The 17476-nt window shown below is 41.4% G+C and overlaps 2 protein-coding genes across 4 annotated transcripts in view; both read left to right on the top strand.

Annotated features, from left to right (window-relative positions):
* LOC107706892 (autism susceptibility gene 2 protein-like) overlaps positions 1–7337 on the top strand; it is a 29529-nt gene extending 22192 nt beyond the window's left edge. The window contains exons 12-19 of one of the 3 annotated variants that reach the window (XM_016510739.1): positions 2378–2461; positions 2563–2601; positions 2693–2764; positions 2934–3087; positions 3447–3527; positions 3684–3767; positions 4254–4461; positions 4590–7337. In XM_016510739.1, coding sequence (XP_016366225.1) covers positions 2378–2461; positions 2563–2601; positions 2693–2764; positions 2934–3087; positions 3447–3527; positions 3684–3767; positions 4254–4461; positions 4590–6099 — 2232 coding nt within the window. In that variant the 3' untranslated portion in view covers positions 6100–7337. The remainder of the gene's footprint in view (positions 1–2377; positions 2462–2562; positions 2602–2692; positions 2765–2933; positions 3088–3446; positions 3528–3683; positions 3768–4253; positions 4462–4589) is intronic. The other 2 variants (XM_016510740.1, XM_016510741.1) reach the window with 2 other exon arrangements.
* Positions 7338–7902: 565 nt separating this feature from the next.
* Positions 7903–17476, top strand: part of srcap (Snf2-related CREBBP activator protein) — a 25715-nt gene continuing 16141 nt past the window's right edge. Inside the window, 11 exon segments of the mRNA XM_016510743.1 lie at positions 7903–8132; positions 10633–10714; positions 11084–14004; positions 14248–14289; positions 14900–15157; positions 15259–15444; positions 15551–15691; positions 15988–16183; positions 16716–16885; positions 17061–17148; positions 17244–17333. Coding sequence (XP_016366229.1) covers positions 11560–14004; positions 14248–14289; positions 14900–15157; positions 15259–15444; positions 15551–15691; positions 15988–16183; positions 16716–16885; positions 17061–17148; positions 17244–17333 — 3616 coding nt within the window. The 5' untranslated portion in view covers positions 7903–8132; positions 10633–10714; positions 11084–11559.

A 17476-nucleotide genomic window follows, 5' to 3' on the forward strand; every position in this document is an offset into this window, starting at 1 on the left:
TTCCCTTGAGAATTTATGAATATGAGTTAACAAATCTTTAGCCATCCACTAGGGGGCAATCTGACTCCCACTGCTAGTCGACAGTTAGAGCAGAGTTGGCTCGAGTCAGTGTTGCCAAGTCCGCGGTTTTCCCGCGGAATTGGGCTACTTTAACACTTGCCGCGTTTTATAGTTTTGGGCTAGTTTTGAGTAGCAATTTGGCGGGTTTAACCTGGCAACCCTGGTCACGGTTATTGACAGTGTAAGATGATTTACGATTAGCCGTGTCGGAAATCCAACCACGGATTGGCATGTTGTTATCTCCGAAACAGGCTCAGCCATCACATTGAATCAGGTAAACTGGTTATATGTTTAGGTTTCAGTATAATTACGCACGCTACACCAGGGGCGGTTCTAAACCCTTTTTAAGTGGGTTTCAGCCCCCCTATCTGTCACCTTAGCCCCCCAAAACTATCTTAACGATCAGCCAGTGCTGCTTCCTTTTCAGCCCCCCTATCTGTCACCTTAGCCCCCCAAAACTATCTTAACGATCAGGCCAGTGCTGCTTCCTCGAGAAAGTTTTTCATTCTCACGTGTTTTAAGTCTCGTCAGTTTAAACATTAAAGTAATTTTAAGCCATTTAAGCCCAAGACATCTCAATGCGGTACTCACGCACTGTGATAGAGCGTTTCTATGCGCACCGCTCACACACCTGAAGGGGGGTGTTGGATGTTGGGGGTGCGCGAGTGAAATTAGACAAACTTGGGGGGGCGCATGTCCTAAAAGGTTGAAAAACCCTGCTCTAAAGCAGTGCAGGCCTTGCCCCCTTTGCTGCCTTTTCCCGAGGGCGGGGTTTATCTGGGTTTGTGATGTCACGAACCCGGGAAGTAACTTGTTGTAGTCCCTACCAGCCGTTTTTGTAGGCATTAAAACTGCCAGAATTTTAAAAGACGATATCTCCGTTTGCATTGATCTTTCAGCTTCGTAACTTTGCAGATATTGTTTATGCTCAAACAGCAACATTACACACTAACTAACCTTAAAAAGTGAAATCGCAATGAACCACCCCTTTAACTAATGAAGCCCTAATGTAAAGTTTGACCGAACAATAAAGAATCAAAACACTTTTAAACAATATCTAGGGCACGTTTCAAAATAAATAGCCTATTAAGTCTAAATATTTACGTATTTGGCACTGTGATGAACACCATAGTGAATACAAAAATCTGAATGGCTATTTAAATCAATTAAACACTTTTGAAACAGAAAGTTGTTTTGTTTACGGGGTTTCTGGGGTAACAGCTGCATTATGTTTAGCGCCATTTGCTGTCAGAGAGTAAATGTGCTTTAATCCAGAGCTTCTCTCACGCGTTCCACCATGCGTTTCTCATCCGTGCTTGTTTACATCAGAGTGCGTATGCGTCTTAACGCAGCATACAGCGGTGTTGTGCATTATGACCGGTTGATGGGAAAAGTATTCTTAAAGTGCATTCAAAATTCTGAATCACTTATTATAAATAATTATTCTGTGTATTTTGAAGTGCCCATGATAACAATATCGTGCATATTCATTACCGTGATATAGCATTACTGAATACCGGCACATGTCTCTACCTTACTAACTACTTTTTACGAGCTAGCTAGGAGCTTTTTTACAGGGAAAACTCTTAATTAATAGTGAATATGTGTTCCCTATTCCAAAGTGTTACCATAAATATTATAAAGAAATATAAGTTGCATTATAAATGATTTTGTACTTAAATGTAGTCTTTCTATCACACAAATTAATAGCTTGGAGTTTAAGATATTTATAATAATCTTAAAATAAGGACTTGATTTCACTGATTTCAGGTTCATCAGAATTAAAATAATGCTTGTGGTTCATAACAAAGATATAAACACTAAATTTAGTTTTAAATAATTTTGCAATCTCTCTTAAATTGGCCATTTTTCAGCTATATCTTTGAAAGGACTCTGTTTAAATAAATTATGAATGACCAACATGTGAAGTTAGTAAAACTTATTGTATGTTTGTTGTCTTGTCTTAAAGTTTATTCCGATTGGTAAAAGGAGAGAATAGTATTTTTCTATTGGTTTTTAGCAGTATTATGTATCCTACAGGCTAAAGGTGCAAATATTCATTGGTCACATGTTTGTTTGTGTTTTGTTGTGATGGCACAACCATGAAGAATTTATGGCTTATATTTTGGGCAAGATATTCTAAGGTCTGAAATTTTGAATATGTTAGTTATTCATTAAGTTCAAGCACAATCTGATTTGTAAGGATGACCACTTTAATTGAGTTAAAGCCAATGTTAGGCACCAATCCAGTCACATTTTTTCCTATTTATATTTTGAGCCCATGAAGTGGGTTTGAATAGTTTGTTGTTATTGACAGCTTGTTGCCCTTCAGGGAGCTGCTCCAGAGATGGCTGCTGGTTTGGGAGTTGTACCGCCCCACCTTCCACCTAAAGCTCCAAGGGTAAAGATGCACTATCATGCATGTTTTCATCATACATCGTAATCGTAACTTTATAGAGACTTATGAATAATATGAATAATGTATGGCGTTTGTGTCCACAGCTAACAGACCCATTTGCACCACCACCAAAAGTCAGTAATGTAAGTTTAATCTTTTGCTTTGTACTTGATTTATTTTAGTTGTTGACCTCTAAATGACTTTTCTAACTTTATTTGGATGATCTCTTTACAGAAGCCTGGAAAATGGTGTGCTATGCATGTCCGTGTTGCTTGGATGATTCTAAGGCATCAAGAAAAAGTCAAGGTTTTTGTGTTTATCTGTGTTTATTTTTAGTTCTAATGCAAAAAGGCCAAAAATTGCAAAAATGGCTGAAATATTTCGTTTTTTTTTTTTTTTTTTTACTTTTAGAAGTGTTTTTAAATAAACGTGGCGTCAGTCCTTTTGACCACCTTTCTGTTGCTGTTTTCCTCAGCTAATGCATGCTGATCCACAAAAGCTGGACTTCCGTAATGACCTGTTGCCTCGACTCCCTGGCCCTGGTATTGGTGGACTTGGAGGCCTAGGACCACTTGGTGGTCCCCTTGCCCCAACTCCTGATCTTACAAGACCAGGAAGCCTGTTCACTGGTGGGTTATACTTACACTTATTTCTACAACCAATTTAGGAATTCTGCAGGCGATATAAGCCTGTGGTTGTTCTTAAAGGGGTCATATGATGCTGCTAAAAAGAACATTATTTTGTGTGTTATTGCTTTTAAGCTATTGAAGTGGGTTGTTTCTATCTAAATAACAGTTTTCAGGTACAAAACACTTTGACCGCACTACTGAAGGATTTTTACAGCACTACTGTGCTGCCGTACAAGGGCTATAAATTAGAAAGGCTTAAGGAGGATATAAAGCACAAACTTGGCTAAATGTCAACACTCAATGGTAGTCCATTTATGGGTGTTTTAAGTTTTTGTCTGAGTTGACCCATGTCTTCTCAGGTGGAGTCAATCCGTCCTCCACACCATTCATGCCTCCATCAACGCCCCATTCCTCTTTCCTCACCTCAGCAGCACATCTGGGTAAGAGAGGCATCAAAAGCCAATGTTACCCATGGCTGCTCTTGTTACTCAGTGCAGTTCTGTTCTTCAGGCTTGCTTCATTTGCTAGCTTTGTAGAGCATAATTTCCTCTGCGTTTAGCTGATTTTATCACTAATGGCCGGGTTTCGTGTTACAGACCCATATGTTCGTTCATCCTCCTACTCTTCTTTGGGAGCCCTGAGTTCTGGTGCCTTTGGAGGCCTAGGCAGCCCCACGATAGGTTTGTCATGCTAATTTGTTAATTAAGAATATGTATTAATTAATCGGCAGTTTTTGTGGTTTACTAGATTACGATTTAAAAAAAAATTAATTTTATTCACAACTTGGCATAACTTGAAAATGTATATTCATTTATAGAAGTGTCCAAGGGGTTATAAGATTTCATCAATTTACATGGCTTTTCCAGTTAAAAAGTTCATGGCTTTTCCAGTGGGATTCCTGGTTCTCAAAGAAAAAAAAGTTTTTCAATCCTTGATTTATCTTGATATATTTAGATTTTTAGTTGATTTGTCTTATATTAAATCGTTTAAGTCCTCTTTAGGCCCCATGTTTGCAGAGGCCCCCAGTTGAGAATCACTGCTCTAATTTGAATGTGTTGGTTTTCTAACATTTCCTAAGCATTTTAATTAAGGGTTGCAAAAGTTAATTTAAGTAGTATTTTATCAGTCACATTTACACTAATCAAATGTTATACATTTTCTTTTAGTTGCCAATGTTTTTGGACATAAGGCCGAGCCCTCTGCAAGTGCAGTTGGAGGACTGGGTAACCCCCATGATCCATGGAATCGTCTGCATGTTACCCCTGCCTCTTTCCCCTCTGGATCGTCCTGGGCAAAAGGACCAGAGAAGAGAGATGATAGAGGAAAGGATGTGGAAAGAAGAGAACCCACTCATATAAAAGACGAAAAGGACAGGTATGACATTAAAACAAGTTGTTGTTATAAGGTAGTTTTCAAGTGGGCTTTTAAGATCAAAAGTAAATTATGTATTGCATCTCGCAACTTCACACATAACTTAATTGGTTTAATACTGTTTCACACAGAGACAGTCTCTTGTATGGACGCCAGCCAGTGCGAATGTCACCTGGTGTCCCATCCCTCAAGCATCGCAGCAGCACCCCCAGTTCACATCTAAATGGCTTGGGCCCACTGAACGGAGGTGGAGTTCAGTCAGATGGCCAAAGCAGAGAGCGTGAAAGAGAAAGAGAACGGGAGTCAGACAAGAGACAACATTCTGCATCCAGGGCGCCAGTGTCAGCTTCCTCTGCAGCACCAGACAGACCTCGATCTTCAACATCGTCTATTCTCACAACCTCTCCTTCTAACGTCCCCTTAGCCCCCTCTCCTCTGGATCTGTTTCACCGACAGCCACCGCACACACTCAGCACAGAATCCAGCCATTCTTCGCAACGAGAGAAAAATGGTCCAGCCTCTTCTAGTTCACTTCCAGTCAAGAAACCTGATCGTACCACAACTCCGGTATCCAAACCTGCACTTGGTCTAACCTCTGAGTTGCTCCTCCCCCAAGTCAAGGTCAAAGAAGAGCGTAAAGAGGAGCCTGAGCCAGTGCCCATCTCTTTACTGCATTCCGCCGTGCCTTCACACAATTTTGAACGGCCTAATAGTCGGCACCCACACCATCCATCCACTCCTTCCTCAACCCTCTCATTGACACCTACACCTGGCGTGCCTCTTCCTCCACCAACTCCGCACCCTCCACACCATCCTCTGTCCTTCTTAGATCGTCCACGGTGTATTGATCCCTATCTTGGTGGTGCTGGAGGCTCAGCCGGACTGGTATTAGGTGCTGCAGTTGATCGTTTCCCACCACATCCACATGGTCCTCCACAAGGTCATTCCCAAGCCACTCACTTTCCCTGGGACCCTTGGAGGGATCTGGCCGCTCAACAGCAGCAACGCAGGGAAGTATTGGCTCTGAGGTCAGATCCCCACCTTGCACTTCGCTCTGATCCACACTTGTCTAGACTTCTCCAGCATCAGCAGGTACAGCGTTATTTGGAGGCCGAGAGAGCTGCAGTAGCGGCAGCTGTGGCAACCAGCCCACACCATCCACCTGCACCTACCTCTACGTCCTCAGTAGGCAGGCCAGAGTTCGGTTTGATGTGCCACCCGTTCGATGAGGAACAACGTGCTCAGTTACTGCGGGAAGACTTGGAGAGAGCACGGTACTTTGGGATGCATTCACATCCGCACCTATCCGCACCTCACCTTCCTAGCCTATCTCATGCTGCCCACCTAGAACAGCTTCACGCAGGGCTACTATCCCACTCTCACCTCCAACCAGCTGGAGCCTCTGCACAAGCATCACATCACCCTGGCCTCTACTCTAGACTGGGACCTCTGCATTCACACTCTCACATGCCTAATGGCATTCTAGCCAAGGCACCAGGTCTAGTTGGGGCATTGTCTGTTGGGGCTCCACCACCTCTAATTCCGTCTGTGAACAGATCTACTCCACCCCGTGGCCCCAGACTTGGTGGAGCAGGAGACTTGGCCCTTTTCACCACACATAAAGACGGCGAGTCCAGATAGTACTAGTTAAAGCTCGAGCAGCTTCCAGAACTGCTGTGCTGAAGAAACTGCTCGTTAAATGGCAAGATTTTGCAGGACACTCAAAAAGAGCTAAGCTTCAGTGACCATACACAAGTGTTGAAACAACCTGGGGAGCGAACAGAGACACTTGCCAGGGCTGTTTTTATATATTTATCCACTGTGGTTAAGTTGGTGCAATTAAGGTACTCTCTTGCTGTGCCCGGGTTTTTATGTAGGGTTTTCTTTACAAAGAGGCCTGTGGATGTTCAAAGACTATTCATTACTACTAATATGAAGACAGGTTGTGTTGAAGAGTGATTGATAAAAAATTGTGAACTTGTTTGTTTTGGTGAACTTAAGGAAAACCTACTGTAGAGTTATGGTCCTCAGCTTTGCATTTGAGTAAAGAGAAATTGGACCCTTGACAAAGTAGTTGAGTACTTCTCATTGTCTGAATCAGCACTGTTGGGAAATGTATGAATTAAAAGAAACACATGGTCCACATTCTGCTTTAAATATTCAAGTCATCCATCAGACAACTTCCATGAACATCAGAATGAACTTCTTAAGATTTATTTTATTCTTTAAAAAAAAAGTTATGAACTGTACATCTTGTTGAATAATATTTTAAAATTCAAAGGGAAAGAACTGTCTCCCATTCATTAGTCTGACTCAGTACAAGAGCTGGGCCAGAATATAGTAGAATAGTGATATTGCTTTTGTAATAATTATTGTTAACATTAATTACCTTCCATAATAAATATATTCACTGTTTATGTTATAATGTCATGTTTCAGGTCTCACCAAATGCACTCACTTGTTGAAACGAGTCAGTAATTATTATTGTCCAGCAAAGCACTACAGTGATATTGGTCCAAAATACTGGTTTATGTTAAAGCCTGTGTACAGAGGATGTATCAAAGCCAGCCTCTACGGTTCAGAGAACTGTATATCATCATAATTTGGGAGAAGTGTGTGTGGTATGTCTATGTTCTCCACAGTTGAAGCCTTTGGAAGTCTCCAACAGCCATCACCCAAACACACTCGGAGCGAAACGAGGCATCTGTCGACTGGACAAAAGGAGTGCAGGTCTTGTACTTGCAGCTAAACTATAGGATTAGAAAGACTCTTGAGATACAGTGCATTCTGGATTAATTATTTGAGCAAAACAATTTTATACATTTTAAATATGTCCCCCTCCCCTTGAAAAGAAAACCACAATGATTATTAAAAATGGTTGGTTATTTACATGTGTGGTAGTGTATTGATTCATTGTGTAGATATAAATGGTGTGTTATTGTCACCTAATTTCAGGGATATCTATCTAGACTTATATCAGGACTTAGCCTATTTTATTTTAATTTAAGTGATCCATGTGCACCAAACATCTTAGACTTAATCGTTACAACCATGAGATCAAAAATTGTATCTAGGCTCATAAACATCTATCAAGACATTTGATATTATCTGGAGATGGAAAAAAAAAATCTTAAATTTGATCTAAAATTCATTAATTATATCATATCAGTAATTTGTACCTTGTCAAACTGCTGGCAGCTAAGTTACACAGTGAGAGATATTCTTTTAAAAAATAGTTTAAATTATTATTATTTTTTTTACATATAATCTAAAGTTACGTGCAAACAAGTCGTGGTTCTGTTTGATATTTACATGTAATAAATAAAAAAACAAGGCGATTTTCCAGTAACGGCTGAGATGTGTGCAGCAGAAGCCTGCAGTGAGTGCAGCGCGCGCTGAAGCACGTCTCGCGAGATGTCTGTTCTTGGTCAGCAGTCGCTCGTTCCTCCATTTCGCTGCGTCGAAAGTCTCCTCCCCACAACCGGTAGATTCAGCGATTCCGGACCCAGTCTCTCTCGGAGCGGTCTTTAACTTGATCCTACGAACCTGCCAGTACCTCACTGGGTACCGAGAGACAGTTTGGAGTAGTCTCAACACGGATTGAGTACGATTTGAAGCGGATGTCGACTCCTTCAGCAAGAATTTAGTAAAAGAAAAGTGCTCGGAAATTTCAGGTAGGTGGGAACTTAAGATGGCGGTGGTGAGAGGAGGGGGGTGCTGGGGAGGAAGTGATGGGAGGGGGAGGAGGAGGAGTGGGGGAAAGGGGGTCACTGTGGGGAGATTGGGACATGGCGGGACAAGTTGACTTTCAAGCATAGACTGTATAAAAACAGCTTTCAAGCAGTCGGGGCGAAGTATTCATCGGTTTTGTAATGTAATTAACAGTAAGGCCTTTTTGAGCTGACTCGATTGGATCAACAGCCCATTCATGTTAGTTATCTACTTTTAATGCAACTGCACCAAAAACCTTAGCAAATTTGAAGGGTTCCGATTATTTAGCACTGCACACTTTTGAGACCGCGAGCTGAAAACGAAACTCGTCTGTCACTGCAAGTGCAACAGCAACCAAGTTAGCCTATAATTTTGTGCGTTACTTTATCCTCAAGTGTGTTTAATGTGTCCTTATTGAGTGGATTTTCATATAACATTTCAAATAAACCAACGTATTACTAAAATCCTGACGATTCCGCTAATCTAGAATATAGTACAACATAACAGACTGTAGAATTGTTGAATGTAGTGATGGAAAGTCCAACTCATTTTTGTGTGTCGGTTCTTTCGAACCAAAAACTGGTTTAGGAACCGATTCAGTCATTCTTTGTCATCCAGTGGTCCCTGAAATCTCCTCTTGGCATATTTCATGCTTTAAAACTTCTCCAAAGTTATATGTAGGCACACATTGCTGTTTATTACCTTATATTAATAAGTTTGTTTATTGTAATTTTATGTAGCCTAATTTATAATGTCAAGGCATTTGGAGCCCAAATATAAATAGCGTACATCAGTACTAAAATACACTACATATGTCTTGTCAAGTTTACAAAGTTTATAATTTAATATAAAAGAACAACTGTTTCGTATACTTTCATTTTGAAAAGATTCGACTCAAGAGATTGCGAATCTTTTTTTCTTTTTTTTTAAGAGATTGCGAATCGGCTTCGCGTGACCCTGCGCGGTGACGTCAAGAGGTCGTTCCAGTAATGGGTGTATAAGAAAATGACCAGTAATACGTTTATGTTTAGAAATCTCCTCTTGGCATATTTCATGCTTTAAAACTTCTCCAAAATTATATGTAGGCACACATTGCTGTTTATTACCCTTTTTATTACCTTATATTAATAAGTTTGTTTATTGTAATTTTATGTAGCCTAATTTATAATGTCAAGGCATTTGGAGCCCAAATATAAATAGCATACATCAGTACTAAAATACACTACATATGTCTTGTCAAGTTTACAAAGTTTATAATTTAATATAAAAGAACAACTGTTTCGTATACTTTCATTTTGAAAAGATTCGACTCAAGAGATTGCGAATCTTTTTTTCTTTTTTTTTTAAGAGATTGCGAATCGGCTTCGCGTGACCCTGCGCGGTGACGTCAAGAGGTCGTTCCAGTAATGGGTGTATAAGAAAATGACCAGTAATACGTTTATGTTTAGTGACAAGTCTTTAAAACCCATCGATATGGATTATGATGAATCATAGTTTGTTCTTGAGCATTGCATAACTTCTCACGGAAGCCGATGTGAGCACGCGCGCTCTTAGCCCGAGCAGTGTGTTCAGCGCGCGCGTGAGAGCTCGAGACGGTGTGTGTATTTATAACGTTATATATCTCAATGTGTTTGAGTCAGAAGATAATATAATAACAGACGCCCTCTCACGTATTATTACACAAAACAGTTTAGGACTGTAGCTCCCTGTCATTTAAACGCCAACAACAAAAATGAAACGTTATCGTGTCGGCTCCATTGTAACGTGTGTGAATTAGCTTTGCTAGCCTGCTAAAGGCCCATGTGTGTTCACCCGCATCATGCATACAAAACTGCCGGCTACATTTGTTATCCGTATTCGGTATTAAACGTTAACCGCTATCCTATCTTCTTAAGTTTATAAGCAGTCGTAGGAGAATAACGAATCAGTGATAACTCATCGCTAAATGCTAGCCGAACGTGAAGCACCTGCACTAATGTACTGAATGAGACGGTTTGCCCGGGTATACAACAAAATTTGTATTTTTAACAGTTGATGTTAAGGTGATGTGTGTGTGTTAAAAGTTGTGTGCAGTTAATATTACAGTTAAAAATGACAATACCTTATTTCCTTTAGTATGTGCTCTATATATTTCTGTAGTATAGAAGCCGGCTGTTTGAAGGAATTAATAATAACTGTACATTCTTATGAATTTCTTATATTGCTAAACGAGAGTTTTGTCCGTAAATTTGTAGATTAAGTCAATGAGAAATGCTCTTTTTACCTGTGTTAGCTCTGAATTGTTAGGCTGCTCTTGCATTTTAACCACTGACTCCATAGAGCAGATGGGTTTTGAGGAAATTATTTATTCAACTATACTTTGTGTTCTAGGAAAGCAATCTTTTTCTCTTTCATATGTCGGATTATGCGCTTGCTGTTTCTTCAGGATTTTAGGCTTGATTTTACAAATAATTTTATCTTTAGACCCTCAGATGCAGTGGTACCCTTGATCTCAGCATCCTGGAAGTGGAAATCACGGAAGAGACTGGTGCTTCATCACATACAGGTATTTATTTAGTTCATTTCTTTTAAGTTATATGTAGACCTACTCATCTGCGGCTGTAGTACAGTTAGACAATTTCTGTGGAATTGGAATGTTTGTCACTCATAAAATTTTTAAACTTCCACCCCTTGCTTGTCCATTTATTAAGTAGCTTGGCTAATTCTGTAATGCTTTCAGGTGCCAGTTAAAGTGCTGTTGTATCAGCTCAGATGTTTAAATACTTCCTGAAATAATTCTTTTGAAATTCAGCACAGAAAATAAAAAATGCCAGCAGATCTTTTTGTTTATATGTTTATCTCAACATATGTGTGTCATGAATTTGTACATTTTGTAAAGGGTTAGTCATGCCGCATCTCCCTTCCATTCTTTCAGGTTTAGTGTGTAGCAGTGCCGGTTCTAAAGCAGGACAGTCTGGGGAAGAGGCGGTGCAGCAGCGCACCTGTCCAGCAGTGGCTGTGCTGGGTGGCACCTCCGCGGCTGCGCAGAATGTGGCCAGGCCACCCCAGCATGCCCTGCAGCCAGTCGCAGCTGCCACTCTACCACCATCATCGGTTGACGTTGCCACTGCATTGCAGCAGAAAGGAGGCTCAAAGGCTGCATTTAAAGAACAGACCATCGCTCACGTTCAAAGAAACAGCGGCACAGAGGAATCAGAGGAGATATCATCTGTCCAAAGAGGACTGGTGTCAGCTACTGCTGAAGACACACAAAAACTTACAGACACGTTGGAGGGTCGGACTCCCTCAGACAGACTTTTTGAAAGTGGGACGGATAGCATTACGCAAAAACAGGATTTGCTTTACAGGTGTAACAAAGAGCAAACAAGTCTTGCATACAGGGAGACCGATATGGCGGAAGGATCCAGCACAGGCCACTGCCAAGATTGGAGCCAACACCCTGGAGATGCAGGGGGTGTCTCTGCCCCTGTTGAGACAGAAAAGGGACCCTTGCCTCCAGAGACAATCAAATTGGACTATAAGAACATGTCTGGAAAGCACACACCTGGAGAAAGCCCCTTTGTTCCAACAACAGAAGTCATCCCAGCAGTCTCTAGTGCAGTTAAGACAACAGACAAAGACATGGAGCAGCCCCAAACAACTCCCCTTTTTCAGACAAATCAAACTGCCACATCATCTGCGTTTGGCATCCCACAGAAACAAAGTACAACCAATTCAGCGAAGCAGGATTGTAAACTTGACTCTAAGGCGGCTATGGAAGTTGTCGCACAAGATCTGCCTAAAACAGACAAAGAAGGTGCAGTTAGTCCAATTAGACAAACCTTGGGAACAAAACAAGGTAATAGTGGAAATTCCCTTTGCTCAGGATATTCATCATCAAAACAAGGAGGGGAGCACATTACCCCTGACAGTGGAAATAGCATGCCAAATGACTCCGATAAGGGCAGCTGTTATTCCCCAGAGGACTGCAGTAAAACACAAAAGGCTACACAAAAGACAAAAACACCTGGCATGCCCACCCCGCCTGAGAATACACAGTGTGTGCAAGAGCTATGCTCTCAGTATGTACGTTTAAGTGAAACCCCCAAAATGTTTCATTTGGGTAAGGGGACTAGTGCAAGGGAGGGGCAAGGAAACGAGAAATTCCCTGTAGATGGAGATCTGTGTTTTAATGCGGCTGCTAAAGAAGTATTTCGCAACATTTCTGTTGATGAACCAAAGCTGACTGGGCATGGGACATGCACTGACAATGTACAGGTCCCCATTGTGAACGAAAGGTCACAAGTCATGGTTTGCGGCTCTTCTGATGTGGTTTTGAAGCAGAATGACAGTGCCAATCGAATACAAATATCCATGTCCTCAAATCACCAACAGGATGGGAGCGTGCTGCTCGCACACACAGGGAACTGTGAGACTTTAGAGGGGCTAGAATCAGATCAGTCAAATCTTTCTGACTGTATGGTCCAACATGTACAAGAGTTCATTCCAACTGATCATAAACTCTCACAGATTCAGATATGCCTGAATGATACTCCAGATATCGTGAATGTGGAAGAGAGGCAGGAAGTGAGTGCAGAGGCTCTCGATGCTGTTGAGGTGAAAGATTTGATCGATGTAGGTATTTTAATGCAGCCAGATATGAAGGATACCTGGCTGGTTGTAAGTGAGATAGACGGGCAGTCTGAGCATGCAGAGATGGAGGTCAGCGAGGAGTCTCTTGTGCAGTGCCCTGAATCCCAGTCAACTGTTGCTGTATATGAATGCACTGTGCCCTGCTTTACATCAGCTGCCCTTCACAGTGAAGTTAAGCTGCTGATAACTGACAAAGAAGAGGAGGGACCAATGGAAACATTGATGCAAGACTCACAAGCCCAGAGTAATCTAGGGAATCAGACCTCATCTCATCCTGATGCACTCAAACCCACAGAAGAGTTACTTACCATGGCCTCTACGCAAAAAGAAGAATCTATAATTGTCAAGCAAAACGATGATTCAACTCACACTGATCTTGCAAACACGTTGACAGGGTTAACATCCACGGTGATGGATGTCACACTTGAGTCTGTGCGAGAGCAGCAAGAATCTGTTGTGGTGGAAAACACACCAGGTGTGTCATTAAGTCCATTGTCTTGTGGGACGATTGATCCAAAACTACTGATCCTAAAGAAGGGTGACAGCCCTGCCCTTAAGCAACCTTCTTCAATGTCTGCTAGGATCTCAACCAAGCAGAACTTACCTGTCCTGGCTGGATCGCCCAATGATGGATTAAATAAAGCTGCAGAGTGCCTTGCTAAAACTGAATCAGCTGTATCCTCCATCATAAAGGAGGATGTTATGTTATCTGCTGACCGCCCTATCTCAAACACTCTCTCTCAGTCCTCTCGGACTGTTTCCATTTCTAATGTACTTTCACAGAACAGCTCTGTGAAAGAAAACTTAAATAAATCAAACAGTTCTGGCAAGTTGCTTCAAAACGAATCCTCTGCTAGCGCTTCTTTGTCAACTTCAGTTCAACTCCCTAACTCAAAAAGCCGCCTTTCTCCTTCTGCTGGAGATGTGTGGGGTGCTGTATCCAGTGTTGTCCCAGATGGGAATCAGTGTAAACGTTCTTCGGGTGGTACACCATGCCAGGATTCAATGACTTTGGGGGGTGAACTGGAGTTGGAGCAGCAGCAGTTACCGGATGAACTTTTGTCAACAATGCAAGATGCTCAGAACTCCATCCTGGAGCCACTTGATGCTTCTATAGAAGAGAGCAGCGATGCAGAGGTTGACAGCTCTGTGGATGTCCAGAATGAGGACAGCAATGCTACGCCCAGTCCATCAGCGAACAAGGTAAACGCAACTAAACTATTAACTCGCCTATTATGACTTCAGCCATGCTAAAGCAGTGATTTCATATGTAATTTGTTGTAATTGATATAATAGTCATGATGAAAGCATCAGAGGTAGCCAGCAAAAGTGTATTTATAATTTAGATGTTTTTGAGCCTGTGTACTCTGTCCATAACCGTTTCAAAGCCACAATTTGATGCTAGTGCACTTCTTGGCTGTATATTGAGCCATGTGTGTTTTCCAGCGTGGACAGAGCAGGACAGACAAACAAGGCTTGTTATTGAAGGTAAGAGGTGTCAGGCATTCTTCAGATCTAATCATTGCAAGCTGATGCGATGATCCTGCTTCTTCCAACTAGTGGTTGACCGATATGGGTTTTGCACTGGCCAATTTAGAAAGTGGGGTACGCAATAAACTCCTGGTGGTATGTAGGCAAAGAAAATTTATTTTTAACAAATATGCAGCCATTAAAGTGAACACGTATTTCACCCAGTATTTAAATTCACAATAAGGGAATGTAAAAGTTGCATCCAAGCTGGCATGGTTTTTGGTCTATGCCAAAAATCTCTTAAGTGGCTTTTTATTGACCTGGAATATATATCGGTCTATCACTGCTTCAACTCACTAGCTTAAAAATATATTATTATGTCAGTATAAACTGACAGGAAAATAGAGCTGTATAAAACTGTTTTATCATTCAGAGTAGCATGTATTATTTAGAAATTAGGAGAGAGGTTATAAGATGTTTGCTCACCAAGATGTCCTTGTAGACCAGGCTGTTTTTATGAAGCTCTTTTATCTCTTCTTGGGCACTCTGTCTCTCCTTTTATACTCCATGCTGAATAATATTGTGCAGTCACGCAGTCAGATGCACTGTTTTATTTGTCTTTCCCAAGGTTTGCCAATGGATTGCAGGCAAGGTTACAGCAGGCTCTACCCCTTCCACCTCCCCCATTCCATGTCCATCTCCATCTCCCTCATCTGGTGACTGGATGCGTTCTCACACAGGCAGGACCTCACCTGTGCGTAACTCTCATGGCAAAAACATGCCCTCCACTTCCTCCCAGGGTTCTGGTGGCTGTTCTCAGTCAGAGCAGACAACCACCCCGAAATCCACACCAAAGCATACAGACATGGCAGAACTGGCAAAACATGTAAGAGAAGGACACATTTAATCTTTTACTTTCAGAAATAGTGTGATTTAATGGTTGTAATGGATGGTTATTCTTATTTTTTTTTGTAATACTTTAAACAGGAAGCAGAAATAGAACATCGTACCCTTGCACTAAAACGTGAAGGTTTCTGGTCCCTAAAACGTCTGTCTCGTATAACCGAACCAGTACGGCCCAAAGTGCATTGGGATTACCTCTGTGAGGAAATGCAGTGGCTTTCTGCAGATTTTGCACAAGAGAGGCGATGGAAAAGAGGAGTGGCCCGAAAGGTAAGCATTACATTCAGACTGTCCTATTGGAAACATGCTATTTGTATTTTATTTTTTTTAAATGTTAGGTCAATAGAGCATCTCACCAATCTTGACTCATTTTCAGGTAGTACGGATGGTGATGCGCCACCATGAGGAGCTAAGACAGAAGGAAGAGAGAGCGAAACGTGAGGAGCAGGCCAAACTGAGAAGAGTTGCTTCTTCTATTGCCAAGGAGGTCCGTGCCTTCTGGAGCAGTGTTGAGAAGGTGACTTTCGGTGGCTTTTTTTTTTGGTTGAAATTAGGGCTGCACGATAAATCGCATGCGATATTTAACGCGCATCTTGTCTTTATCCGCCTTCTCTATCTTTCTGTCGCTCGGCTAATGTCCGTCCTGTGCTGTGCACTTAACGCTCTCTCCTCCACATCATGAGTAGACACGACCCTTACTGCTGATTGGCTACAAGTTTGTTTTGCTAGTCGGCCCGAATCAGTTTTCTAAAGCGTTTTTGAAAAATCGCTTACACCACCTTTAAACTCTTTCCCACCCATTGCTGTACACAGGTGGTCCAGTATAAACAACAGTCCAGACTGGAAGAGAAGCGGAAGAAGGCTCTAGATCTCCAGCTTGATTTCATTGTGGGTCAGACAGAGCGTTACTCAGACATGTTAAGTCAGTCCCTGCAGGCTGCTCCTGTACACAGTTCCAACACTGCAGCTGTCTCCAAACAATCACAGCTAAATGCTGTTGATGAGGATGGTGAGGACCAACTTTTTTACTGTTGTTGTTCAGATCAAGAGTCTTGGAAGTGAATGAGCAAACGCCCCAGAAAGTATTTGGACACTTACACAACACAATATATGAATATCATTGATAAATAAATATCAAACCAAGTGGGATCTGCTAATAAATTATGCTAGATTAAATTTATTTAGTGGATGAATTCAGTTCACCACAGGGACCAGATAGAGTCCAAATGCATTCCTAATTTTATTGTTAAATTCAGAACCTAGCAAACATGTTTTTCCTTATATTAAGCTTGTGTTCTTTTTGGTTTGATGTCTAACTTAATAGTATTCATAGATTTTTTTTTTAAAGTCTTACTCAAGTGTCCAAATACTATGGGGCTATTTTGTATACATGCAGATTAGTGAATCAAATAATCTACTCTTGTGAGTGTTTCTGTGGCAATAGGGTTTGATATATTTTTGAACACATGATTCAGGAAGTTCTTGTTTTCACTTTGTGTTGACTTAGATTAGACGTCTAAATTTTCCCTTTTCTGCTGCAGATAGAGACTTTGAGCCACCTTGTGAGGAGGAAGATGATGAAGAGACCATAGAAGTAGAGGAGCAGCAAGAGGGGAATGATGCAGAGACACAGAGACGAGAGATAGAGTTACTAAGGGAGGAGGGCACTCTGCCTCTAGACCAGCTGCTCAGTACTTTAACTCTCCCCCAGGTACAGCAATCTTCCAGGATCAACTACAAAACAGTTGGTTTTACACAGCCATTATGTTACTGTCTGGACTATCCAATTAATGTGGTCCATCACTGTTCATATCAGATTGTTTCAGTATGGTATTTTTTTTTTTCCAGTTCTAACATTTAAATATGACTTATTTTTAATTGCGCAGGACGGTGAATCAGAAGAAGAAGCCTCAGATACTTCATCTTCTGCAGTTGAAGAGGAAGACAAAGAATTCAGTGCCAATGAAGAAGATGGTTAGTAGAGTTTTATTTAGATAGACACTTAACTTTGGAATCCTACCGATTTAAATGGAAATATACAACTTATGTTACTATATTCTTCTCTTCAGCGGAAGATGAAGAAGACACCATTGCAGCCCAGGAAGTTATTGAAGGAGATGGAGACCATGCAGAGGAACTTGTCATCACATTTTAGAGCTGTAACGACAATACCGTGAAACGGTGATATTTTTGCTTAAGGTTATCATACCGTCAAAATCTCATACCGGCCCATGTCTAATACAGGCACTGTACTAAAAATACATTCAATCAGTCATCGCTCCCAAAATGAATTCAACGGGTC

The sequence above is a fragment of the Sinocyclocheilus rhinocerous genome, unplaced genomic scaffold (assembly GCF_001515625.1).
Source record: "Sinocyclocheilus rhinocerous isolate Xijiao unplaced genomic scaffold, SAMN03320098_v1.1 scaffold144, whole genome shotgun sequence".
Lineage (NCBI taxonomy): Eukaryota > Metazoa > Chordata > Actinopteri > Cypriniformes > Cyprinidae > Sinocyclocheilus > Sinocyclocheilus rhinocerous.